The sequence below is a fragment of the Theobroma umbraticum genome, unplaced genomic scaffold (assembly GCF_002168275.2).
Source record: "Theobroma umbraticum cultivar Fairchild unplaced genomic scaffold, ASM216827v3 scaffold_30.0, whole genome shotgun sequence".
Taxonomy (NCBI): Eukaryota; Viridiplantae; Streptophyta; class Magnoliopsida; order Malvales; family Malvaceae; genus Theobroma; species Theobroma umbraticum.
In genome coordinates, this window is record NW_018397254.1 from 5,485,163 (window position 1) to 5,510,529 (window position 25,367).

Consider the following 25,367-nt stretch of genomic DNA (forward strand, 5'->3'; position numbering starts at 1 on the left):
TTCTAATCCTAAAAATCCTAGTTTATTTGTTTAATTCTCCTGATTTACATTTTCTTATTTCACTCAAAAGAATTTGACTAAGTATAATGTTTTTTAAGATAAGTTTCAGAACATGATAAATTTTTGACTTTTGCTATTGTGAAATCCATATCGCACATGTGATTGAAACTCATTTTTTGTATTTAATTTTTTATTATAGTTTTTTTATTTACTCCGGCGAGAGAGAGGCTGTTACGTGCTAACGTAAACACAATCTTTGACTTGGAGATGAACATTCTAGAATTTCAATACGGCGTCGTTTGTAATCTACAACCCTATGGAAGCAATCTCGTCCTCACCGACCGGGAGGAACACGTGGGCATCTAAAGTTAAGCGATTTTTTATTTATTTTTTTGGCATTTTTCGTACATCAGCACGAGTGTGACGAGGGACCATTGGTCGTCACATTGATGCCCTTCTCAAGAAAAAAACCTGATGTCTGTCACCGCAGTGGATAATGACGGTGTCTGTAACTCTATCGATTCACAACCAGATGCCTTCAACACGTGTCACCATCAGATTGAAATCTATCACATTGCGGAGAAAATACGAGTCCGCATCCTATCATTTCTTCGTCGTCGTCATCATCATCATCATCTTGGACATGCTTGCTTCGTTTAGAGCATATCTCGTCAAATTAGTTTATATAATTATCTGAATTCCCTATAAATCCTATAATATTTTGTAATCGTTTCTCTACTAAGAACTCAAATAAACTTTTCATAATTATTTTTATAAAAAAGATAAAAATTCTTAATCAATGGATAAATTTTAAAATTTTAATATTCACATTCACTGTTTTTTATTTAATATGTAATTTATTATACTACAAATTACGGCTTTCATCTATTAATTTTTGAAATTATTTTGCTACTTTGATTATTTAAATAAGGTTTTCATCTATCAATTTTAACATGAATGATTTGTTAGGGGCAAGTAGGGAAAACTAAATTTAGGATGCATTTTACTTTTGATGAAACATAAGTATTTTTCATTGTTCAAACTCCAAATGACTACAAAATAACCTTACATTTTCCCGTAATTATAATTTTTTTATATAAGGTATACATAAAAAAGAATTAGTATTTGGTAAAGCAATGACTCATAATTCTGATAAAGTAAACTACTAATGCATGAATAAAACAAAATATTATGCATAATTTTGATATGATTTTTTTTAAAATTGAGATAATATAAAAGTAAATAAGCAATATCAGATTTAAACCTTATATTATAGAATAAACAGGATAAATTGCAATTCAAATTTTGATTTTGAAATAAACAAAATAGGAACAATAAAGTTAAGTTAAATAGGCTTATTATCATAGTCCATAAGTTAAATACGATTATTGTAATTAATTTTTTGTTTCTTTCTTCCTCCCCTCGACCGGCAAACCAATACTTTTGCGTAATGTGATGAGAACATAGCATATGAATTCTATTTATTAAGGCCAGAAAATGGCATGTGATGACGAAAAATCAAAATTTTGGTTACTTACCAAAAAAACAAGCGAACATGGATGGTATGGATGGAGTGAGATCGACACATGACACATGCATGAGTGTTAAACATAGATGGGTATTTATGGAAATATGGAAGAAAGAAAATACAGAAGGAAAGAAGAATATTAGAAATATGAGAAGATATATAATAATCTGAAAATGGGCCTGTAAAATTGACGACGTTAATCATCATAAAATTTTGGGACGTTGTGAAGAAGGTCCAAGAAGGCAGTGCACAGCACAAACGAACGATCCAAAGAATACAACGACCAAACCATTTTCCTCTTTTTCTATATCGCTCTCTCTCTCTCTCTCTCTCTCTTTCATCACCTTTCTCTCTCCAAGGCGTCCTTTTTCCACCTACAGGATCATCACTCTAACCAATATATAATAATATTATAGTATAAAAATATAGAGAGAAGCCAAAAATAAAAGGAAAATAAAAAGTTGTCCTCTGTTCTACCCATTTCCTCCATCAATTTTCAGAGCCCTTTTTCTTTTTCCTTTTAAAATCCATATTACATAAAGTGACGATCTTTGAGGTGGGTTTGGCTTTTACATCGATGGAAACCATTTAGATAAGGCAGGTGCGTTGCTCTTCTAACAACTACTACAACAACTTTAGTGGTTTTTTTTTCTGGGTGTTTGTTTTTCGGATCATTTAATAAGGTAGGATAGTAAAGATGAGATTTTGGTTGTTTGTTTGTTTGTTTACAGAGGAATCTGAAAAAGACCATTTTTTGATAGCGGGAGCTTCCATTTGATCATGGCGGTTGCTGAGAATGCTGGGGCAAAAATCGGGTCATCAGGTCAAAATTTGGAAAACACCGTAGTATCATCTGATTCCAATGCGGTAAACGATCCAGATAAATCAAAAACTAGGACTGATTCCGTGACCGCTGCTAAGACTACTAAGGAAGCCAACTTTCAACAAGAACAACCAGCAGCAGCAGTCAACAGCAATGGCGATAGCAATACTCAGATGCAGAAAGGGTTTAGTGAGAAGAATCAGCATCAGGTGGGGGCAAAGACTGCTGGGTTTAATAGGTTTAGCAATCTGGAAAATGGGGATAATGGTGAAATTTTCAAGAATGATATGAGGGATTTGGTAGAGATTTTGTCTAAGCTTAACCCCTTGGCTGAGGAATTTGTACCTCCATCCCTTGCCAATCATCCGCGTCATCATAATTTTAATGATAACCATGATCAAAACCAAAATCAAACTAATCCCTTTTTGGAAAATGGGTTTGGATATGATACTGACAATTTTGTAGCCGGCGACGTCAATGGACATACTAATAGAAGGGTATGTTCCTTTCATTTCTTCTTTGGCTATTCTATAACAATTCTGTATTGGTTGCTTTTGTTGATTTTCTCGTTTCTTTTTTACTCAGAAGAGAAATAACTTTAGCCAAGGGAAGAGAAGGTTGAATAATAGAACGAGTATGGCACAGCGAGAGGATGCAATTAGGAAGACCGTTTATGTATCTGATATTGATCTGCAGGTGACGTAGTTTCACACCTAATGGTTTTTGCCTTTGTTTAACTTTGTTTGTGGACTGATATCATACTGTTTTATTATGTTTATTCTATAGGTTACTGAGGAGCATCTTGCAGGTCTCTTCCTAAGCTGTGGACCGGTACTTCTTGTTTTTTCTCCTATTTTTTACGAAATTTTCAATTTATGATTACAACCTAGTAGTGTTGGATTATTCTCCTAAACAATTTCCTGTTATTTTGGCCAAAAGGTTGTTGATTGTCGTATATGTGGTGATCCTAACTCTGTTCTCCGCTTTGCCTTCGTCGAGTTTTATAAAGAAGGTATTATGGGAGTCTTATGCATTTAGTAAGCATTGATATATGTCCTCATTTCACAGCATTGACGATTTAATGTTCTTGTAGAGGATGCAAGGGTTGCTTTGAATTTGTCTGGGACCATGCTTGGTTTTTACCCTGTAAGAGTGCTGCCTTCCAAGACTGCAATTGCACCTGTTAACCCGACTTTTTTACCGAGGGTAAAGCATATATATGATGAATGATCTTTGTTCCCAGTTGTGTCTAAGTTATAGAAATTGACCAGAGTCATTGATATCTGGTTTTATTTTTAATTACTTGGCTTCAAATGTTTTACGCTCTTCAGTCTGAGGATGAGCGCGAGATGTGCACAAGGACTATTTATTGTACAAACATAGACAAGAAGGTTGTTACTCTGTCCGCTATTTTTCTTAAATGCCAGTGTGATCAACAACCAGAGCAATAATTTCTTGCTTGTTGTTCAATTGATACAGGTTACTCAAGCTGATGTCAAGCTCTTCTTTGAATCAGTTTGTGGGGAGGTTTGTAGTTTCTCATGTAACCTACCTTATAAATGCTGCTTGTCTAATATTTGTTAAATTTGATGATATCTTACTGAACATTTTTCCTTTGCGGTAGGTTCATCGCTTGAGGCTACTGGGAGATTATCATCATTCAACTCGTATAGCTTTTGTGGAGTTCGCAATGGTATTTACTCTCTTGCTATCTTTATTTACCGAAACTGTTGCAAAATCTGTTTATATGGTATTAGATTTCATTCCCTGTATTGTTCTTTCTCAAATCAAGAACATTCTGTAATGTAGTATAACCTTGAAGCTTATTTATTCCAAGATGAAAAATGACATGGTCTATTTCCTTTCAACATTATTTAGCTACTTGTTTACAAGAATATTTTACCATCATGCTTTCTCTGGTATTCCAAGCCTTAGTACTGTCTTTTCATTGATCTTAAATTTTCAGTGGATGAAGTAAAGTGGCGATGGTGCTAAAACCTCTTCAGGAGGGGTCACCTAGTTTCTCCTCTTTTTTGTTTTGGCATCATTCCTCCTTTTCAGTTGCTGCTTGATTGTGTTACTTGAAATGGTTTTTGGGATGTGAATTATATAGGAAATACATTGTAAAATTGGACTGTGGGAGTTGAATTATGAGAATTGAGTTGTGAAAATGATTGGTTCTATAGTAGTAGTCCAGATCTTCCCATTGGCCCCTTCTCTCACTACAGATCATCTTAGACTGATGAATGGGGAAGTTCTTGAAATGTGTTTTTTCAAAGTTATGGTCTTTCTTAGGGCCTTCACAGCCGTTGGTGCAAGACTGTTAAGACTTGTTATGATTGTGCCTGCTGGTCCATGAATTGTTGATTGTAGGATGGTGAAATGAGGAGCCTTTGTCTCAATGAAATCATGTTTAGTGGAAGCATGTGTTGAAGGACAGTTAACCAAGCTCAATGAAATCTTTCTGTACCTGCTATTGACTGATGGATATAGGATTTAATGTGTTGCAGAATGATGTTTACTGCAGTTAGCAGGTTTTTTCTGGCAACTGGACTGACTGATTATCCATTTGCTGGAGAGCAGTCTCAGCTTTAGACTTGTCTAGTTTAGTATTCAGTACCATGCAGCCATTTATTGCATCATACTCGACTTTTTCTTTACCTGAGGAATTGCATTGTAGTTTCACAAGATGAATCATTTTATCTGTTGCTGGGAATTTTGAAGACAACTTAATGCACTTTCCTCATTTGTCTTTGGTGATTTCATACTTTTTTCTAACAGTTGAGATTTTTTGTTTCTGTAGTTGAGCAAAGTGTGAAGATAAGTGCATGATAACTCTTGTTTTATATGTGATTTAATCTACTAGGTGATTTCTGAGTGTTGTTTCTAGTATGCTGCATGTTTAAAGGAGCATAGTTGAACTGGGATCTAAGCTGTTACATTATCAGTTTACCTCTCTCCTTTCCACCCTATTAATAACCAAAGCTTTTGGCATGGTTGGCTCCAAATCTGCTGTAGCTGTTTAGCTGGAATAATTTTGCGAATATTTCTCACTGAATGGAACTGCCAAAATGTGTTTGTATGTTGCTGCAGAGAATATGTTTGTAAATTTCCCTTGTAATTGTTGTTAAATGACTGTGCTGCAACTTGTTTGCTGGAGTTTCTTATAATTTTGGCTTTATGTGTAAACCAGTAAATGTGCTTGGATGCTGTATGCAAAGATGATCTTTATGTTTTATATTTCACTCTTGCAGGCAGAGAGTGCGATTGCAGCCCTCAACTGCAGTGGTGCAGTTTTGGGGTCACTGCCCATAAGGTTGGTTTATGAGATTTTTCTGATTGGGCTGATTTCTTGCATTTTATGGGTTGTAAAATTCATTTTGTCCCCTAATTTTATGGGATTTATTTTGCATATGCAGGGTAAGCCCATCAAAGACACCTGTTCGGCCCCGTGCTCTTCGCCCTGCAATGCACTGAATCATCTTTTTGCATGTTTCTTTCTCATGGACTGATCAACTGCCAATATATATATATTTACTTATACAAACATAGATACAGCAGTACAATCGAGGTACTTTTGGTGTTAATGTTTATCATTTTGTCCCTGCGTCTTAGCTCGGTATCTTTGTTACTTATAGGGGTTTTAATTGTGGTTGCCTTCTTTAGCCTGTAGAATTTAATTGTGGATGGGACCGAGGACATGAATGTTAATTTATGTTACATATGGGTGATCCCTAAAGACAGATTGCTCAGGCGTATCTAACAACTGATAATTTTAAGTAAACTATTTCCAGTGTTCTATTTGATTTGTTTTCTGCGAGGATTCGATAATTGCAATGTCAGATGCCTTTTATGTGTTATGGATTGCTTGATTGTCCGACCTGTGTATTCCCCCTTGGTTTGAGTTTCTAACAGCGGAGTTGGATGGGTAGGTTTAAACTTCAAAGTGGAATCTATGTACATTTTCCCAAAAAATTGATCTTATGATCCCATTTTCTTTTTTAGATTTCCTGATTTAAAGTGAAATATGAAATACTAGTAACATCATATTTCCAGTTTTCTCAAGGTAGTAACTGACTAAAATATCTGAGAAATGGTCAATAGTTGAATATTTAAATGGTTGGTGTGGCAATTTCTTGTATTTCCTAACTTTCCTCCAGGTTCAATGCTAAGACTCAGCCAATGCATTGGCAACAAGGATTATAGTATACCTGAACATTTAAATATTAATAGTTGCAGACGCATCTCTGGTCCATCTTCATAGACATGTAGGTTTAGCTATTGTCAAGGTGCTAAAATTTTACTAATCTACATAAATCGACAACCAAAATGGTCAAAAGTAGACGTTGATCAGATGGTTACAATGAGATTCTTTCTACGGATGTGGAAGAAATATAGCGATGGCGCCAAGCTGCAAACGTATGGGGTCTACCCTAGTGTGGCGTTGAGATTGGTCTTTAAAAGGGCGTTCCGAAAGACACTTTTGTCAGAGCAATGGTACAAGTACCAACAAAATTTTCGTTGGATATCTGTTTATGTCTGAAATTGAACTTTCGCTAAGTGATTAGTTTCAACCACAAAAATTAGTTAAGCTGGCCATGACAGCATTCATACTGTGGGTTTAGGAACCTACCGAGCAGCCAGCCACAAGCTTATCTGAAAAAGTTGGTATTTGCCTTTAGCTGGTGGAGGGTGGACCAATCATCCTCCTTCCTTCCCCTAATGGGATTCGCTATCTAATGGTCCTTCTCTCACGCAGCATTTGAAGAATTATTAGAAACAAATTTATATATGCACAATCATGTGCGTGAATTTGGACCAAGGAACCGAGACAGTCGATGATTGTTTAGTTTTGTGTGGGCATTTTCTCGGATTCCCGACATAATTCATGAATCCCGGAAGGTGAATATGCAAAAGATAAGACAGTGGAAAGATAAAAACGCCCTAGGAATGTGAAAGGTGAAATATACTTTTCACTTTTAGACATACGACAGGGAGACAGTGACTCCATAATAAACTGCAAAACGAAGGAAAACTATGATGAACTGACAAGCCAAGCAACCCCAAAGCTTTTTCTCTCTCTCTCTCTTTCATAATTCAGACCAAGTATTGCTTTCTAGACAAGAAAAAAACAACTGAAAATCTTATGAATATTCATGATCAATAATGGGAACATATATGGTTTGGCTAAAAGAAACAGTGTAGGATCATTTGATACATGAATTTAAACAAAAGTGTATTCCTAAAAGGGGTAGAAAAAAAGTGTGTAAATTGTTGCCTGTCAAAAAGAATACACTATAATCCAAATAGCAAAGCTAAAAAAGCCAAAAACGTATTCTGTCATTTAGTCTTGAATTCTTCCCTGGGTCTTTGCCATATATGATTGAGGTGTGTTTTTGTGAAAAAAAAAAAAAAAAAAGGAGAAATGTAAAACCTCTTTCCTTTTTTTTCTGCCTATAGGAGAGTATATTCAGTTGACTTCTTTGTTTGTATCCTTTCCACATTTCTACTGGCGCTGGCATTACGCTGACGAGTTCTGTGCAGAGGCAGTTCCAGGCATACCGGCAGCTTCTGCTGTGGCTGGTGCAGCTGCATTGTAAAGGAAGCCTGTTAAAATAAGATCTATTCCCCCCATCAACTCAAATAGTGCAAATAAAAGAACGGTAAACTTTTAGATACTCAACCGCTGGCGGCGAGCGGTGATGGAGAGGCAGCTGGAGGAAGTGTTAAGGTCCCATATGCACGGTATGGCGGAGACGGGTAAGGATAGTGACTGATCTTGGGATACTGAGTTGGGCTGCTGTGTCCTTGCTGGTGATAGAGTGGGAAGTAACTTAAGTAGACTCCATGGGATCCTGATGAACCTGTGGTGAAATGGGATGGGAGCTGTTGCCCTCCGTATGCATTGTAATAGTTCTGGAAAAACAACTCATCTCACATCAAAGTATCCTATTGTTTTACACATTAGTAATGATTAAACATGAACATCAAGGATTTCATAGTTAAAAGTTGCAATAATTAACCACGTCGGCAAAAACGCATTCTATTTTCAGTTGAATACCACAAATTCTGAACTGGAAGTTTCATTGACTGGTCTAAGCTCTAAAGTATGACTCAGATAGACGCAGAATTTAGATAGAATAAGACACTAACCATTAAATAAATGTCCTGTGTGTAGCCAGGATACCTGAATGTTAAAGGGCAAGCATTTAGAACATTAAACTACAAATTGAAAACTTTAATTTCAGTTTTCAAATATTAGCTATATGCAGAGAATTTGAATCTGATCTACCCGTAAGCCGAATAAGGAAATGCATATTGCGGGATGATTTGTCGGTAAACAGCCGGGGTACCAGTACTGGGTGGTGCCATGACTCGAGGTGGTGGGCTAAATTTCTCCATTCCTGTAACTTTGTTAGCAAACCGTACAAACTAACAAAGCGAATGTAAAGGCAAGGAGAGAGGGAGAAGAAGAAAAAAATTCAAATGAAACAATCACCCGCAATAGCAACTGCCATATAGATTGTATGTTTTGAAGGCCAGGGGTTGAAAAATTGAAGAGTTTACATACCATGCTGAGAGGCAGAAGTTGGACGATTCTTTTGAGCACCAAGAGATGCAAGATTACAGTTTGCTCTCCTTCCATCAATCACAGGAAATGGATTATGGCAAGCCCTCATCGCCGAATCAGCATCCTTAAACGTCACCTAGAAGACCATAATCAAAACAAAGATAAAAATACCAAAAAAGAAACAAAAAAAATAACAAAAAGCAAGAGCCTGGATAATCCAGGAGGAGGAACGGAGAGAAAGAGGGGACGTGTTCTTACAAAGCCATAACCTTTTGATCTTCCTGTAGTTTTATCATTAATAACAACAGCTTCTAGAATCTCTCCAAACTGCTCAAAATAACGTCTCAGGGCATCTCTTTTAGTCTCCCAAGCCAAACCTCCAACAAAGATCTTGGTGTAAGTCGTGTCACCAAACCCTGTAGCATTGTTTTCACCCTCCATCTTATTTGGCCCTGACTGAGACACGGAATAACAGCCCCAAACAAAGCACAGCCAACCCCAGAGAGATAAAAAGGAAAGAACCCAGGCTAGAATCAGCACCTAAAAAGCCAAAATACACTGGGAAAAGGGGAGACAAAGTGAGAAAGAGCCGTTGGCTGACAAAAATATTTATGGAGTGAAGCAATCACATCAATTCTCTAAAACAACTCCAATCAATAGGTTTTCTTCTCTCTTTTCTATCAGAAACTCAATAGATTTCCACAGCCAACTCACCTTAGATTCCCCAACAAAGATACCCTTAACGAGAAAGTTATCACTGTTTGAGGTTTTGAAAATTAGAGTTAATGATAATGGTAACAATAAAAAACTACAACACACCCCAACGGGCTGTAGAGAAACAAAAGGTAAGAAAAAACCCTTGTACGACTGTTGAAGATTATACTTAGAATGTACTGATAACTAAACAAGAAAAGGAAATAACAAAAAAAAATAGAAAAAGGTGCAAGTGGGCAAAAAAAAAAGGACTGCAAAAACAGTAGAAAGGGGGAATTTCCAATGAAATACAAAGAACTTTATTTCCATTTTTCCATCTTTCATTTGACATCAATATACTACTTTTTAATGGGTCCAAAGGTACGTGCCTTGCTGTATCCAACTCTCCTCCATATCTTTCTTCATTCCTCATCTGTTGTAATTTTTTTATGTATATATTCCTTTTCCATGTTATTATATTAAACTGTTGATCTAATGGCTAATGCATACTAATTTATTAACCGTGGAATATGTAGTACATGTATATGTTTTATAGGCCACTGGAAGACATATTCCATCGACCCTCACCTTCTCTACCAGTTCAACAGCCGCTCATTCAGCAATTCCTAACCTATTCTTCTTCTTCGGATAATAAATACGATAATAAATAAATTAATTCTTAACAAAATTATGACATATAGTCATTCTTGTAAGTCTATTTCAAAAATAACACTCAATAAAAAGTTAATTATTTTTATTTGATTTTAATTATGAGATGATAAAAATACTCTTAAAATTATTTTAAACAAATTAAATGCTTCTAATTTTTTTCTCTTGTCATTTGTTTGTTATGCTCCATTCTGTTGTACTTCTCATTTTTCTCTCTTACCATCCAACTCTTTTTAATTTCACCACCATCACCTTCTCTTTATCTATTTCTCATCATCTCGTTATATTGTTTATAGACTAAAGAGCATGATATAAAAGATAACAGTATACTTTTGAATTTATTGGTTTAAATTCATAAAACTTCTCTCTGTCTATTTTTCATCATCTCCTTATATCATTGTAGATCTACAAACCCCAAAACATGATTTAATGAGTAATAACAAATTTTTTGATTTATTGGTGTTGAGTTTTTCAATGATTTAAGTTTTGTAAAATATACCTTGACATGTAACAAAGTGATTCATATAACATCAATAGAAAAAAAAAAGAAACTTTAACATGTAACATTTGATGTTGAAGCTTTGACTTTGTTATGTAACATTTGTTAAAGTTTGATGTGTAACAACTGAAGTTTGGTGTGTAACATTTTCTACTAAAATGTGTAATATCTGTTTAGATTTGCAATGTCTCTTTGTATTTCACTACAATATAAACCTTAAAATAATATTTTTTTGAACATGACAAATAATAACTTTTAAATATAGCGTGTAACTTGTTCTTTATTTTTATATTCCATTAGGGTATAAACTCTTAGAATTAAATACTTTCATCATAGAGATATAAAGTTTAAAATAAAAAAAAATTGATATGAAAATGAAGATATATTAAAAAATTATTCAACATGAGATGAAATGGATTCGGATAAAAAGATATTGTCCCAAATCCTTTAATTTAGATAGTTAACTTTTAAATTATTTTATTTGTTACATTTCTTGTAATCATATAAAAAAACTTGACATGTAATAATTTTTTTTTTTCAATATAGCATGTGACTATATTTTTTTGAACACATATTCAAAAATTTTTCCTCTAACTAAAAATAATTAAAATTAAAAGGAAAATTGTTTTCAAGAGCACCTTTATCTTTGAAGGCTAAAAAAAATCATCCCTTAATATTTCCTATTGCTGATAGAAGAAACGTGCTTCCCATTTGGTTTTGTTGTATGGGACAAACCGTTGTTTAATTTTCTATGATCCTTAGGAGTATAAACAACTACACATTGACTCTCTAGTCTTTTCTCCAATAATATTATGCATTTCAAGTTTATTACCATGACTTCGTGAATAACCATATTCGATTATCAAATTCCATTTCAATTTGATTACCATTAATTTCATTTGATAAATCATGTCTATGTCTATATATTTAGGGCTTTTGTTAAAGCTTTTAACATAATTCATGGTCAGCCGACCGCTTTCCTGGAAAGGTTTGGGCTTCATCTACCTTACCTAGTGTTTCCAATGGTCTCTTTACTAGCGTATGTTTCACTGTTTCCGCACCAAATAATTGGTACGGACCAAATCGTAAATCAAATAGTTTAAAGAGAAATTGGGTGCATTTTCCCCCCGGATCAGGACTTGAGAGCCTTTCTTGCTCAAATAGGCCGACAGCCCGAACAACCCTCTGTTCCTTAATTCCACTCTTGTCTTGTTGCATTCCATTACCCGAATCTGTAACCGCAAGGATGCAGCAAAACCCGAAGTCAGCTGAACACTGACCAATCTAGTTTAAGCCCAGTTCACAATTGTTTACAGGGTGAGTTTCTCTTCCCAAATATGGGCCCCAACTCCCACCTTCTTAGCCCAGCATTCCAGTCGAAACGACAAAACAAGGAAAGAGTCTACCTGGTCCTTTTAGTGTTGTCTGAACCATTAAGCTTGTCCGCATTTGCTTTAATTAAGTTACAAATTCATGATTAAAGGCAAGGAATTATATTGCCTTTTTAGTAGGAGCTTTGCAGTTTGCGCTGGACTATCGCCTCTCAAGTCTTAACAACCCATTAGGAACAAGCCCCGATGGTGCAGAAGGTGGCTGCTTCAAAAGGTCAAAACCAAGAAGCGAAAAGAGAAGCGAACGGACCCCATTAAACAATAAAAAATATCAAGCCATTGAACTTACCAAGGAAAGGCCACTATAAATCATGATTTATTTAGCTTAGTGGGGATGATACGCTAGAGCGAGATGGATGGCGCTAGAGCGAGAACTCCAAAAAATGGAATGGTGCACCAACAGCCAATAGGCTTCTCCATCTGTGAACATATAGGGCCCATGCTCTGTCTCCTCGGGCCTACCTAATCGGAACAAAACTGCCTCCAAAAGGAGTCGAGGCGGAAATACTTCAAACTTTAACATTGGAAATTCAGTAGTTGCAACACGTTTCACGCATTCCTTCGTTTGGATTTACTAACCCTTTGGTATGGGCTAAAGGTCGCCCCTTTTGTTAGTTTCCGTTAAGCCAGCTGATTGTAGGTTTAGCTAGGTTCGTTGGAACTTGAACGTTAGTCCTTAATAAATTTCAAATTTTAATAAGACCAGAATGACCAGGTCTGTCAAAGTCTCCTCTTGCTTTTGTCTCAACCCGATGATGACGTTTTCCCAGTGGAGGAACCAACATTGCCTACGAACACCTAAAAAGCAATACTAAGGTTTTGTTAGGAGTGAAAATTTAGTAGCTAGGTAGGCAATTTACATAGCAAGTAAGAATAATTAAAAAGAAGAAAGAATGAAGCTCCAAAGTTCGCAAGAGGTCTATGCATCCGATTCGGAACCCACTACCCTATTTATATCGAAATTGTCCCTCAACTTGAGAGTATTGAATATGTTTTAGGTGCCGAGAAATGGTCCCATGGATCAGTAATCAGAGAGTCGTGCCAAATGCTTCCATTGAAATTAATAAGCCCCCACTCTAACTGAATTCTATAAATTATCCAAGTAGTCTTTTTATTCGTCCTATGTTACTTATGCTTCATTGACATCACCAAACCCTAAGGATGATGTAATAATGCAAAGTACAAATTTCTTTTAAAGAAAGAGATAAAAAAAAGGGGGGATGAAAGTGTTGGTCGATAACGAACCACTATGTAGGTGTATAAATATCAAGAATTAATATCTTGCCTTCACAAATCTGGCCAAGTGACCATGAAGATTTGGGCTGCCCAATACTCCTCGGTGGCAATCCTTTTTAATTGACCAATTTTTGTACCAACCAATTATATTGTGCCATTTGTTCAGTCATACAGTTGATAGACGGTACTTGAAGTCTATGTGACATGGACACTATTGGGCTCCTACAGAGCCAAGGGCCAATGCGCAAAGGTGGATGATGGATGTGCAATGCCAATGCGCCACCTTCCACTAACCGACGCTCTTTGCATGCGTGTTGACAATTTTATAAGTTCCCATTTTTTTAGACAAAAAAATTTTGTTACCATAACACTAGTACTAATATTTTAGGGCAGCCATAGACGTAATTTAAGGTGCTTATCTCGACGGAAAGATAGCTTTCTACTACTCCACTCAATGCAAAACAAACCCAATATTTGTTTAATGTTTCTTTAAATATATGTTACCTCTGCTCCTTATACAACAATCAACAAACTCTCTTTGTCTCATATATTATTAGCTCTCTCTCTTGCTAATAGGACCCCATAGTTCCTAGGCCATATCTCTTCCTGGCTCTAATCTTTTCCAGCTAAATGGGTAATTGTTGGGCTCTTCGTAGACCGAGTGAAAGTTCTTGCCTGGGAGCTGTTAACGCCAAGCATGAGAAAGTTTTGCAGGTGGTGAAGATTGATGGGAAGATACTAGAGTTCAGAGCACCAATTCTTGTTAGAGATGTCTTGGTGAAAGTCTCTGGCTCCGGTATTGGTTTATCAAAGACGATTACGCAGCATCTCCCGCTTGACTATGAGTTGAAGATGGGAAAGGTTTACTACATTCTTCCTTCAGTAGACCCCATCGGAGCTCCAACTCCTGAAAGAATTTCATCCGTGGCTGGTACACAACAAACCGGGGGTGTCAAGAGAATAAAAGTTGTTATAACAAAGCAAGAGCTTCAGCAATTGCTGACAAAGCAAATATCGGTAGAGGAGGTTATTGCAGGGCTTGAGAAAAGGAATGGTAATTTTGTTGTATCTCCTAGAAATTGGAAGCCAAAGCTCGAATCTATCTCGGAAGACAACGAGTAGTTGTTAATAGAGTAACTAAAGTTTTTCTGTTGTTTCTCTAAGTCTGAACTTCAGCGCAATATACATGCTTCTTGAAAAAACAGAATGATGTAAATGGAATTGCTGAAATGAAAAGAAACTGTAGCACATACAGAGTATCACTTTCATTGGCTTTCAGAGCAGCATGATTCTTCTGACTCTGATGTTGTAGAGCAAGAATGAACAATGATTTTCTGATCTCTTTTCTAGTTGTTAGGCTTTGTCCAATGCCCAGAAGCATAAGAATTAGAACGTAACTTCATGTTCAGAGGTCTAATCACCACCGGACCGGGTTTTTCATGTATTCAATTTTTTTTTATTTACATTTACCTATGAACTTGGATAAAAATTCAGCAGAAAACTTAGGAAAGTAGGAAATTAGTCAATATCTATTTGGTGCCTTGAGAAATAGCGAAAATTAGATTACGAAAACCCAGGGTCGATGGAACATGTCCGTAGCAGGGGATAGGGTTATTCTTTTTCAATCACAAAAACTTATTCTTCGTTAAATCTATTTACGGTGTCATAAATTGGGACTTGAACCGGCAATTGGTTGATAAGCACATAAACTAAATGACTAAGGCTACGCATTTCCAAAGGGAATAAAACATCGATAAATGGTTTCAAAGGAAAAACATCATATTTTCCATTAGTATATACGTACACTTACAATTACAGAGACGTTCACACAAAATTTAAGATCGCATAAGATAAGAACAAAGGCACCCTCTCGTAACCCGCAAAGCCTTTTACTGAACATCTACATCAACAACCTTGCGCTCAACCTTTGTCTTAGGAATGGAGATGAAGAGAACTCCGTTCTTGAGCTCTGCCTTGATCTTATCCTTCTCACAGTTGTCTGGGAGTTGGAGACGAGTGTCATAGGAACTGTAGCTCCTATTCGTCCAAGAATCATCTCCACCTTCTTCCTTTTTATGCTCTCCCTTGATAACTAGAATGTCGTCAGCTACAGAGACCTTAACATCCTCTTTTGCAAATCCTGGCATGTCAAATCGCATTTTGATCTCATTCTCATCATCTTTGATGTCCCAAGGTGCACGCACCTCTCCTCCTGACCGGCTCCTGCCAGGCAATGACATGGCATCCTCGAATATCCGGTCCATTGTGTCTAGCATTTGTCGCATTGATCTCATAGGAGACCAAGGGTCTAACAAGCCTGTCACCGGTAAATTATGTTAAGCTATTCTTAATGATTAAAGATGAAATTGGCCAAAAAATCTGAAAAAGAAAACAATCAAAGCCTTTTCCACATGCAATTAAAAGAGAGAAGCACTACTGCTCGCAAGCCAAGGGTGAAAAACAGGGGAAGTGCAATAACTTCGAACTAAAGAGTTTGTTAAGGTTAAAGACGGTCGCAAGCGCAATAGCTTCTAAGTACAGACGCCTATCAGTTTTGGTTACAACAGAATCATTAACTTCTTTAAGCGAGCCCCTTCCTAGACATTATGTTTCAATTTTAATAGCAAAACTCATCAATCACCATAACAGCCATATTCACGATTCAGATATCACGAACATATGTGGAGCGACTGCTTAGGAAAAAACAGTCTTCGAATTAGTGCGGAAGAACTGAATACTTACCAAAAGGAGAGACATCCACAGCCAACCTTTTAGGTCTCTTCTCAACAGCTCTCCCCTGATTGTTTTTGTTGACGTGCACGTCCACTGACGTATCTTTGTTATCCCCAGCAGCCTCTGCTCTTACAACAGACAGCCGGCTGCAGCTAGCATTCCTGGACGGAAAAGATACAGAGCGTGGAATTTTAGCTTCAGGGGAACAGGGTTTGGCCCTGTTTGATACCAATGGTGAAGACGACCAAGACAAAGTAGAAGCCATTGTTATAAGAGAAAAAGTATTAGTTGTAGAGGACTTTGAGAGATAAGTGTCTAAATAATAAAGAGAGCTTGCTGTACTGCCAATGTCTAGTTCTTTGATCTTGCGTGGGTGGGAAGGGGGACGATGAATATATATAGACCTAGAAAGAAAGACTCTGCTCTGTGCATGGCATAAAACAGGAGTAGTCCGTAGAGGGATCTTGAAAGTTTGAGTAAGGTTGCGAACGTTCTGGACCCAACACTTGGACCTGTCGTCACTTGGAACATATTCGGGCTTTCTAGTCTATCCGGAAAGATCCAGGATTTGCATCTTAGCCGGCAAGAAAAGGATATTTCTACATTGACCCTGTTAGATTTTGTTTTCTTTTTTGTCTCTCTCCATCTCCTTTTTTTCCCTTCTCAGATAAGCCATTGCATTTTGCTTGGTTCTTTAAGGAGACCTTACGTTAGATTCTACAAAAACATAGTACTATTTGCAACCTAAGTGCTAACAAGTCTGCCTGATTTTCTTTTGCTTTTGCTTTTGCTTTTGCTTCCGTTAGAGAATCTCGACCCCTTCTTTGAAAAGCTGAAAAGAGCAAAGAGAGGACAAGAGTCTGGAAAAAGAAAATAATATTGTCTCTAAAATCCTTCAAAATTCTTTCTGGCGCTTCCTGTCCCTGCCCCTGCCCCCGAATAAAAGAACCGAAAGAAAGAGAAAGGGGAAAAAAAAGAGTAACGTAACCATTAACGACCTATCAAAATAGGCTGCCTAATGTTCAAGTCGTTCTTTATTCCAATAAAGAAAAATGTTTCCATTATTGGAGAAGCATGCGATAATTACATTTCTTTAATGCAAAAGACATTTCATCGCATGTGATCGTACATTTGGATTATCTAATAAGGGGTTTCAGCATACCTGCGAGTACTACGATTCCTTTTGGAAATGTCTGATCACTCTAATCTCGTCATAAATTATCAAAATGCTAGCTACTAATTAAGGATAATAATAGTAACTTAAACATTAGATATGATATTTGTTTTGTACGTTGTTTGTGGAATGTTCCTACGTGATGAATCAAGACGTTTCCTTTCCCCCCCTCTTCCTGTCGAAGCTGGTCTGCTGACATGTTGCAAGCATTTTTGGCATTACCCTGAACGAGCGAGTGTATAGGGAAGTGAAAGCTGTCATGAATTAGTGACTGTATGGCAGGACCACTAAAATGCGAATCCGAGGAAGTTTATACAAGGCAGCCATACATTTTCTGAGAATCGGACGTGGAGCGTATTCCCAATTAATAAAGAGGCTCCCAAAATAAAGAGGTCAAGGCTTTGACTGGTCTTCCCCCGGAGCAGTCTCTGTCTTCTATCCTGTATCCTTTTCCTCTGTGATGAAGGGTTTTTTCTCCTGCGACTTCAACCAATCCCAACATACCACCTCAGACGATCAATGTCCACCGTGAACTGCTTGAGATTACCAATATAGCCATGAATTCCCACGCGTTTCGTACGGACTGGTGATCATGGAAAGCTGGGTTAAACTAAACATTATCCAACCTATTTACAGGAAATTATATAGTGAAGCAATTTCCCAAAAAGCATTATTATATCGATGTCAGTGGTGGCACTTCCTAACACGTGAAAGAGCCGTGAGAGATCCTTGGTCGTTTTTACAGCTGAAAGAGAGTCTCCTTGAGAAACATGAAAGCCAAAAAAGCTTAGCCTCTTGCACTATCTACTCTCCATTCAACTTTCAGCGTTATCGAGAGTACTCACTTTTTCATGTTGTCTGAAACTGCCTGACACAGAACTCCATTAGTGTTCTGCACGCCACAAGAAAACACCATATCTTCTAGCATTATATACTGTTCACATTAACGTTACAAAGCTTAATTTATATTATATAATGCAACGTCTGTTCCCAAATGCAAGGACTAGCTAGCTCTCCGCCTCTGCCCAGTTGCAGCCAACATAATTTTGTTCCTTTCCTTTCATTTATATTTCTGAGACTTTTGCATTTAAAGATACCAACTACTCCTCCACGTGGAGAAGCTCCTATATGAGGCTATGAAATAAAGCACTTCTTTAGTTATATTCTGCATTATATGTAAGCTAGCTCAGTTTAGCTTTGCTTTCTGTGTCAACTCTTCGATGGGGAAGATTGGAGGAAACTCTTGGTTGACTGCAGTCAAGAAAGCTTTTAGGTCTCCTACCAAGGAAAATGAGAAGAGGAGCTGTAGAAGGCGAGAAGATAACGAACAAGAGGAAGAAGAGAAGGTTAATTCTTTTTAACTTTTGCTTTTTACGTTTTCTTGAATGTCATGTGCATGTGATAAACTTCAAATCAATTTTTTTTTCGCGGTTGATTTGCGCAGAAAAGAGGAAAAAGAAGATGGATTTTCAAGAAGCCTTCATATCAGGAAACAGTTATACAACACAGTGAAGCAAGGACCATAACCACAACTGCTAATAATGCTAAAGCGATCACCAATTCTGAAAGCTCAGTTCTTAATACTATTCCTGAAGCTGCTGAAGCCGAGCAAAGACATGCCATCGCCGTGGCTATAGCCACTGCAGCAGCTGCTCAAGCGGCAGTAGCAACGGCCCAAGCAGCTGTAGAAGTTGTTCGCCTCACGAGGCCTTCCATTTTCGTCAGAGAACACTTTGCTGCCATTGTTATACAGACAGGTTTCAGAGGATATCTGGTAACGATATAGTAAATGAGTTTGTTCCCTGCACTTTAAATTGCTGTTATAAGCAAAGATATTTGGAATAAGCAATAGTCATGGTTTTGAAGGCAAGGAGAGCTCTTCGGGCACTCAAGGGGCTGGTGAAGCTGCAAGCCTTAGTGAGAGGCCACAATGTTCGAAAGCGAGCGAATATTACTCTTAGATGCATGGAGGCTATGGTTCGAGTGCAAGCCCGCGTGCGTGATCAGCGTAAGAGGCTTTCCGCGCATGAAGGAAGCTCGGATTCCGTATTCAGACATCCCAACAGCTTATGGAGCTCGCATCTTGTAGACAGGAAGTCCATTGTAAGAAATACTTATTAAAGATGACTTGTGTTAAGCTTCAACTGGCAACAACCTGTTGTGTTTTTTTTATTGGCCTTTGTAAGTTGTAATGCAGTCTAGAGAAGAAAGCGGCAATGTCGATGACTGGATCCGTTGGGACGAGCACCCGAAAACATTGGAGGAGATTCAAGCCATTTTGCAGACAACGAAAGAAGCTGCCTTGAAACGTGAAAAGGATCTTGCTCATGCCCTCTCTCACCAGGTTTCGATTGATGTTTCAGTCTCTGACCTGTCTTTACACGACTGCAATGTTCATTGCTAAATTCATGAAAGAACTAATGAAATCGTGTTTTTTGCATCTGTTTTATGAAAAGATTTGGAGAACTGACAGAGGCGCTGTCGAAAGTGAGGAAGAGCTTGATGGGAACACCGGATGGGTTGATCGGTGGACAACAAGGAAGCAATGGGAGAGTACAGGCAGAATGTCGTGTGACCACATAGATCCCATAAAAACTGTTGAAATTGACACCTTTAGACCTTACTCTTACTCAGCCCCCCATTCCCAAAAATCAAATCGTCAATATCACCACCAACTACAAAGGCCGAGTTCATACTTTGTCACATCCCCTCTCCACAAAGCCAACAATAGTCTCCCCATTCGCTCAGTCACGCCATCTCCATCAAAAGCAAAGCCTCTCCAAATGTACTCAGCTAGCCCTCGCTACCTCAAAGAAGAGAAGAGCCACCCATCACCTCACACACCAAACTCAGGATCCTACACCCATAGAATGAGTGGTAATGCCGGGGCTGCTGCACCAATGCCTAACTATATGGCTGCTACAGCATCTGCTATGGCTCGTTTCCGCTCTCAAAGTGCGCCAAAGCAGAGGCCTTCAAACCCAGAAAGGGAAATAGTGGGATCTGCCAAAAAACGTCTATCATTTCCAGTTCCTGACCAATTTGGTGTCGACGGGAGCAAAGATCAAATTTATGATTATAACTCGGGGAGTCCAAGCTATAAAAGCGGTCATGGAATCCATTTTGGCATGGAGCAGAAATCCAACTTGTCTTCTTGTTATGCAGATAGTCTTGGCGAAGAAATCTTTCCACCTTCAACAAATGATCTTAGGAAGTGGTTGAGGTAAAACCAAGCGAGTGCTGCATTGCTTGAGGTGATGGACAAGTAAGGGCATGCAAAGCTGATGATGATTTTTATTCCAATTGAGAAAGCTAGGCCTAGAACCGCATGTAGAATATGGGAGTCAATTGTGACATGCAGTGTCTCGAGAAGTATGTTGGTATTTGTAAATTATGATTAACGCCGCTATTATCATAAATAATTATTAGCAAATTCATCAAGCAAACTCACTGGACCACTTAAGAGAACTAAACAACCAATGTCAGTCTTACAGAAACATTTTGGAACCCTCATTTTCAGTACAAAAAATATTAACGGTCGTCAAACCCTTAAAATTTTGCCCACATGGCAATTTTTAAATTTTTTACTGGTCCTGCATAGCAACATATTACTCTTGTCTTCAAAATTGTTCTTTATTCATCGAGTGAGACCTAGGTACAGCATAAGTCCAGAGTCTTGGCTCTTGCTAGTTGCTATGGGCGATTGTTTACTCCATGTATCTTTAACCGAGTTGCCAGAGATTCTCCCTGCAGAATTGAGTCAGCCTTTAGTCATATGAAAGTGAGGACCAAGCATGTCTTGGTTGATTTGGAATTATATGTCATCCGTATCCCAGATTACGCAGAACAGCTATGGACGCACCCTTGAGATAAGGCTTTTGAAACAGAAGGTACAGAACTTTATAATGAAAAAGATCAGGTTCATTTGGGACAAATTTCTTAAAAATAAGCACAACCCTAACCAGACAACAGTAATAAAAAGCGTAAACGAAATCAAAATGTTAAAGGGGTAGACTTGCTACTTAAACAGTATCTCTGGATGCGGGCCATGAGGCCATTGACAACCAGCAACGAGCAAGGGAAACCATAAGCCATCAGGCTTATCAGTATTTATCCCGCCCCAAGGGCTCTCCTAGGGGTGTGGGATGGTTATTGGGCCTTAGACGTTAACTCCGACCCCAAACGTGTAGTCTGGCTGGCTCCAATATCTAGATTTAATAACCGCCAGATACTCAACTTTAGCTGATCATGAACATGAGCCACTTAGTCGAACTATTTTAGCATCAGCTGTGCTTTCTGTGAGTTGAATCAGTTGATAGAAATAGAGAATAATGAACGATCATAAACATCCAAAAGGGCTTTCCTGAATCTAAATGTCTACATGGCTTCACCTTCTGCTCTTTGTATTTGTTGCCTGTCTGGGGCTGCCTTTCTTCTTCCATTTAAGAATTGTAAAAAATGGACAGCCTTTTTAGATCGCAATTCCTGAGGTCTTGTCAGCTCGTTTTAAGTTGTAATGGACTGCTTAACTGCATATCTTAGCGATGAACATGTCAAAAACCACAAGATGACAACTGACAAGCTGTGGCTGACTCAAGCTACGGAGAAGATCATTAGCCATCCATAAGGCGGGCCACTGGCCCTTCTCTTCTTCAATAAGGGAGAAGGAGCTTCAAGCACGCCTTGACTGTTAACTTCAAACATAAGGGTGCTTTTTTTTTTTTAATATATTCAATAAAAGCTAAACCACCTTTCCATTAAAATTCCTTTGTCCTTTTATCTTTTATTTCAAACTTGACTTTCGTCTTCTTGTCAAGGATGATAGAAGTAAGGTGAAAAATGAGAATAATTGCAACACTAACTAAAGAACAAACATACAATGCTTCAAACTTTCCATGTTTAAATTCAACAGACAACAATCACACTTTCATGGAGTCTAAAGTAGGTATTGTTTCTTCCACGTCGGACTCTACCATACTAGCAGGAAAATCATACACTAACCAAATAGTACCTTTTTCTTGCCCGCTTCGCAAAGATCTACGAATCAGTATGCTATAAGCTTCCATGATTCAAGTCAAAGAACATTTTCAGACAGATTTTCTTCTTTGCAGTTCACAAAATCTATATAACAAGTTCTTAAAAAACCGCTGCTATTGCACAATTACACAACCTAATAAGGATAAACATCATAAACCAACAACGAAGTAACCAATTCAAGAACACCAAAAAAAAAAACATATTCGTTTCTAGTAAATTCTTGGCTTCAATTCCAACAAGACGATATGCTAATTTCCTTTAAGCCACGTCGAACCTATCTCAGGTTTGGCCCCTGAACTGGCCAGTGTTGGGCTGCTGCTACCACTGCTATCAGAAAACGAAGCAAGGGTTCTTTGTAAAACACCAGATGGTGAAGACACTGCAGTCACCGGTGGACTACAAGAATTTCCATTTCCAGTAACGGGAGATGGTGGATTAGAGCCGCCTTCCGTGGTTGCGACGGCGCTGGCGATCTTTCTAGGCCTTAATACTTCTGCTAGTGGGCCTCCAGGTGTGGAAGTAGCCCAAGAGGCAGGGCCTAACCAACTTGAAAGATGTGATTTGAAGCATATTGATGGTTCTGATCAGACTCAGTCACTCCCAATCCCATACGAATAGGGCCCACCTTCATCCCTCATGTCAATGACTCCATCGAGAGAGAAAGTGATGAAAGAGAGAGTTTTCCATTAGAGGAAACAGAGGTTGCAGTTCCTGAGTTGGCATTGCGGTTATCTGATACCCAGTAGACCACGCATCAATAAAACCTCTTGCAGCAATTTCTGGGACTTCTCTAGCGGAAATATTCAGAATTGAGAAACAAAGGGCAACGGTTGCTTTGTTGATCTTCTGTAGCATTGAAATTTGCATATGAATTTAAGTTCAGAGGTTCCTTACTGTAGTTTTGGTGAGAACAGATGAGTTATCAGCATTGGAGAAAGATCTGGCAGAAGTTGTACTATTTGCATGAGATAATGCCACCGTTGTCAGATGGCACCAAGGACTGAGTTCTTCACTCACAATCCAGTCCGAGTTCCTTCAATGAGAAAAGAAAGATTATCAAAATTAGAGACGGAAAAGTATAATCAAAACTCAAAACACACAAAGATCTTTTTTTTTTCTTGTTGGGGGGGGGGGGGGTGGGGTTGGGGGTAATCAGAGAAATGGGAAGAAAGCTTCAACTCACCTAGGTCTCTTGTACGAAGAAACAGAGGACGGGCCAAATGTTGCAGCTTTTTACCTGGCTTATCAAGAAACAAGTGGTCTGATTCTGACGGAAGGGCTGAGCAAGAGTTCCAAGAAACTGTGATGGAGAGATCCTTAGTAATAGTGGAAGAAGATGAAGGAAGAGCTTGGGTATGTGTATGACGGGTCTTCTTGTTAGGAAGTTCCACAGGCTTTCTTGAACGGGGACGACCTCTATGCATGTGACGCTCACAATACTTTTGGTCAGGCCCACATCTCTAGAGCACCTCCATTTTTTTCCATCTGTTCTCCTGCACCTCCCTGGCTCAAGATCCCCCTGGTCGAGAACCTCAGATTAGAGCACCTCCGCCCACTGCCAGAGCAAAACAAGAAATTTACTTTGTTAGTTCTTTACGATCTCTTGGCATAGATAGAAGCAAACCATAGCGAATATTCAGTCAACCAAACAAGGGACAAATTTCCTCATTCATATAAGCCATCCCATCAGTAAAAAATGACAGATTGAGGAATAGAAAGCTAAATAGAAAGAAGGGGGATTACAAGCAGAGTTGGAAGCAACTGGAACTGAGGGGCTTCCCGTGATGGGAATAAGCAGATCAGGTGGCACAGGAACAGAAGCCTTCATGTACTTGAATATCATAGCTTGTCTCTCAAGCTCCTGCCACTGTGCATTTGTAAAAGGAAACTCCAAAGATGCCGCCATCCCTCCTGTTACAAAAATCAAACATCCACAGTGTCTGTCTCAGTCGAACAGACAAAACTTTACTCTTGTCTCTCTCTCTCTCTGCCTTGCTCACTGAATAAAGAAGAAAATTTTCTCTTTTTTTTTTTCTGAAATGAATTAGTAAAGATGTGTAATTTTTCAGAGAGGACAGGGAGGAAGAAGGAAGGGAAAGAGAGGGTTAAGAACAGAAGAGACATGATACACTTTGCACTGACTGGTGAGGAAAAGAAGGAAATTTCTAACTGGGGACTTGTAGGCGTGTGAGCACAAGGGTGTAGTGGAGGGCAATGTCAAAAGCTGCAGAGTCCTTACACAACTGCACCACCACTAGCAATAGCAGCAACAGCAGCAGCACCAGAATCACTGCTTGGAAAAACATCGTATATATTTCTGGTCTTAGGCCTGTTGTTGTTACCTGTGGGACCATCACCATCAACATCACCATAACAAATTGCATAAGGTGGAATGGACGGTGACGATTATCATGGTGAACCGTCATCATCTTCCCAGGAAGCAATAATTTACTACTTTGCAGCTTCACACCCAAATCAACAGCTTCAATCCTACTACTCTCTTTGGCTGCCTTGTCTGAAACGCTATAGCACGCCATGTTCATCATGAATCACATTTCCCTATTGGGAAATTGCCTTTTCCATCAAATAAGCCACAACCCCCCCTAATTTGAAAGAGAGCCTCTTTAGTCTTAACTACCTCCAACTCTATACCCTTTTTTGAATCTGGCAGATAGTGGGGAAAAAGGAGAAATTTAAAGCGAAGGTTATGCTGAATGCTTATCTTTTTTCTTTTTTCCTCTTCAAAGAGACCTCTTCCTATAAATCTTTTTGAAACTAGCAACCTCTGTCTCTACATGACTAGGGGATGTGAATTTTTGAGTAGTGTGGTGTGGGTTGATGTGGATTTTGGATTCAGATATAGGGATGGGTTGCCGGCTTCTCGGCCTTCGCTTGCTGTCCATGCTTCCACATTCGCACCACGGTAGTAGACAAACTAGTAAAAGCGATTCTTTCTCTCTCTCACTCACTTCATCTCATTATTTGGCATCTATTATTCTCATGCTGCAAAGCT

General features: G+C 38.3%; 6 protein-coding genes across 8 annotated transcripts; 3 read left to right on the top strand and 3 right to left on the bottom strand.

Annotated features, from left to right (window-relative positions):
• Positions 1-1,752: 1,752 nt before the first annotated feature.
• LOC110428883 (polyadenylate-binding protein-interacting protein 12-like) lies at positions 1,753-5,942 on the top strand. Of its 3 annotated transcripts, none has more exons than XM_021444821.2 (11): positions 1,753-2,129; positions 2,290-2,848; positions 2,937-3,047; positions 3,138-3,182; positions 3,291-3,363; positions 3,445-3,557; positions 3,683-3,742; positions 3,831-3,878; positions 3,976-4,044; positions 5,606-5,667; positions 5,771-5,942. In XM_021444821.2, exons 2-11 carry the CDS (start codon positions 2,309-2,311, stop codon positions 5,826-5,828), a joined length of 1,179 nt encoding a protein of 392 aa, XP_021300496.1. In that variant the 5' UTR covers positions 1,753-2,129; positions 2,290-2,308; the 3' UTR covers positions 5,829-5,942. The 3 variants fall into 3 exon arrangements, with proteins under 3 accessions (XP_021300496.1, XP_021300488.1, XP_021300482.1); XM_021444813.2 differs by having other exon boundaries at positions 1,754-2,125; positions 2,260-2,848; XM_021444807.2 differs by having other exon boundaries at positions 1,755-2,129; positions 2,260-2,848.
• A 1,532-nt stretch (positions 5,943-7,474) lies between these two features.
• On the bottom strand, positions 7,475-9,759 carry LOC110416378 (uncharacterized). The gene is made up of 7 exons (XM_021428369.2): positions 9,637-9,759; positions 9,181-9,480; positions 8,923-9,058; positions 8,644-8,755; positions 8,505-8,538; positions 8,036-8,267; positions 7,475-7,940 (listed from the first exon to the last, which is right to left on the bottom strand). The coding sequence occupies exons 2-7, from the start codon at positions 9,361-9,363 to the stop codon at positions 7,873-7,875; spliced, it is 765 nt and encodes a 254-aa protein (XP_021284044.1). The 5' UTR covers positions 9,364-9,480; positions 9,637-9,759; the 3' UTR covers positions 7,475-7,872.
• Positions 9,760-13,876: 4,117 nt separating this feature from the next.
• Positions 13,877-14,748, top strand: LOC110423946 (uncharacterized). Its single transcript, XM_021438393.1, has one exon. The coding sequence runs from the start codon at positions 14,041-14,043 to the stop codon at positions 14,530-14,532; it is 492 nt and encodes a 163-aa protein (XP_021294068.1). The 5' UTR covers positions 13,877-14,040; the 3' UTR covers positions 14,533-14,748.
• Positions 14,749-15,168: 420 nt separating this feature from the next.
• On the bottom strand, positions 15,169-16,530 carry HSP21 (heat shock protein 21). Its single transcript, XM_021434506.2, has 2 exons — positions 16,153-16,530; positions 15,169-15,727 (listed from the first exon to the last, which is right to left on the bottom strand). The coding sequence occupies exons 1-2, from the start codon at positions 16,406-16,408 to the stop codon at positions 15,300-15,302; spliced, it is 684 nt and encodes a 227-aa protein (XP_021290181.1). The 5' UTR covers positions 16,409-16,530; the 3' UTR covers positions 15,169-15,299.
• A 1,564-nt stretch (positions 16,531-18,094) lies between these two features.
• Positions 18,095-20,774, top strand: LOC110417357 (protein IQ-DOMAIN 17-like). Its single transcript, XM_021429674.2, has 5 exons — positions 18,095-18,663; positions 18,762-19,091; positions 19,184-19,420; positions 19,515-19,661; positions 19,774-20,774. The coding sequence occupies exons 1-5, from the start codon at positions 18,538-18,540 to the stop codon at positions 20,542-20,544; spliced, it is 1,611 nt and encodes a 536-aa protein (XP_021285349.1). The 5' UTR covers positions 18,095-18,537; the 3' UTR covers positions 20,545-20,774.
• Positions 20,775-22,179: 1,405 nt separating this feature from the next.
• On the bottom strand, positions 22,180-24,952 carry GRF7 (growth-regulating factor 7). The gene is given in 14 exon segments (XM_021427756.2): positions 22,180-22,919; positions 22,922-23,092; positions 23,095-23,156; positions 23,158-23,260; positions 23,263-23,387; positions 23,538-23,564; positions 23,566-23,667; positions 23,669-23,807; positions 23,810-23,892; positions 23,894-23,909; positions 24,098-24,268; positions 24,527-24,595; positions 24,598-24,747; positions 24,750-24,952. Coding segments are annotated over 14 exon segments (1,686 nt in total). The 5' UTR covers positions 24,901-24,952; the 3' UTR covers positions 22,180-22,602.
• Between the last annotated feature and the right edge of the window lie 415 nt (positions 24,953-25,367).

Excerpts from the sequence above, each read along its gene's own strand:
- LOC110428883 (XM_021444821.2), top strand. The coding sequence starts at position 2,309 with ATGGCGGTTGCTGAGAATGCTGGGGCAAAAATCGGGTCATCAGGTCAA. Across the intron at positions 3,183-3,290 it reads TCTTCCTAAGCTGTGGACCG|GTTGTTGATTGTCGTATATG; the intron begins GTACTTCTTGTT and ends TTTGGCCAAAAG. Across the intron at positions 3,558-3,682 it reads ACCCGACTTTTTTACCGAGG|TCTGAGGATGAGCGCGAGAT; the intron begins GTAAAGCATATA and ends TACGCTCTTCAG.
- LOC110416378 (XM_021428369.2), bottom strand. The coding sequence starts at position 9,363 with ATGGAGGGTGAAAACAATGCTACAGGGTTTGGTGACACGACTTACACC. Across the intron at positions 9,059-9,180 it reads GATCAAAAGGTTATGGCTTT|GTGACGTTTAAGGATGCTGA; the intron begins GTAAGAACACGT and ends ATGGTCTTCTAG. Across the intron at positions 8,268-8,504 it reads CACAGGACATTTATTTAATG|AACTATTACAATGCATACGG; the intron begins GTTAGTGTCTTA and ends TTGTTTTTCCAG.
- LOC110423946 (XM_021438393.1), top strand. The coding sequence starts at position 14,041 with ATGGGTAATTGTTGGGCTCTTCGTAGACCGAGTGAAAGTTCTTGCCTG.
- HSP21 (XM_021434506.2), bottom strand. The coding sequence starts at position 16,408 with ATGGCTTCTACTTTGTCTTGGTCGTCTTCACCATTGGTATCAAACAGG. Across the intron at positions 15,728-16,152 it reads TGTGGATGTCTCTCCTTTTG|GCTTGTTAGACCCTTGGTCT; the intron begins GTAAGTATTCAG and ends TACCGGTGACAG.
- LOC110417357 (XM_021429674.2), top strand. The coding sequence starts at position 18,538 with ATGGGGAAGATTGGAGGAAACTCTTGGTTGACTGCAGTCAAGAAAGCT. Across the intron at positions 19,421-19,514 it reads TTGTAGACAGGAAGTCCATT|TCTAGAGAAGAAAGCGGCAA; the intron begins GTAAGAAATACT and ends GTTGTAATGCAG. Across the intron at positions 19,662-19,773 it reads CTCATGCCCTCTCTCACCAG|ATTTGGAGAACTGACAGAGG; the intron begins GTTTCGATTGAT and ends TTTTATGAAAAG.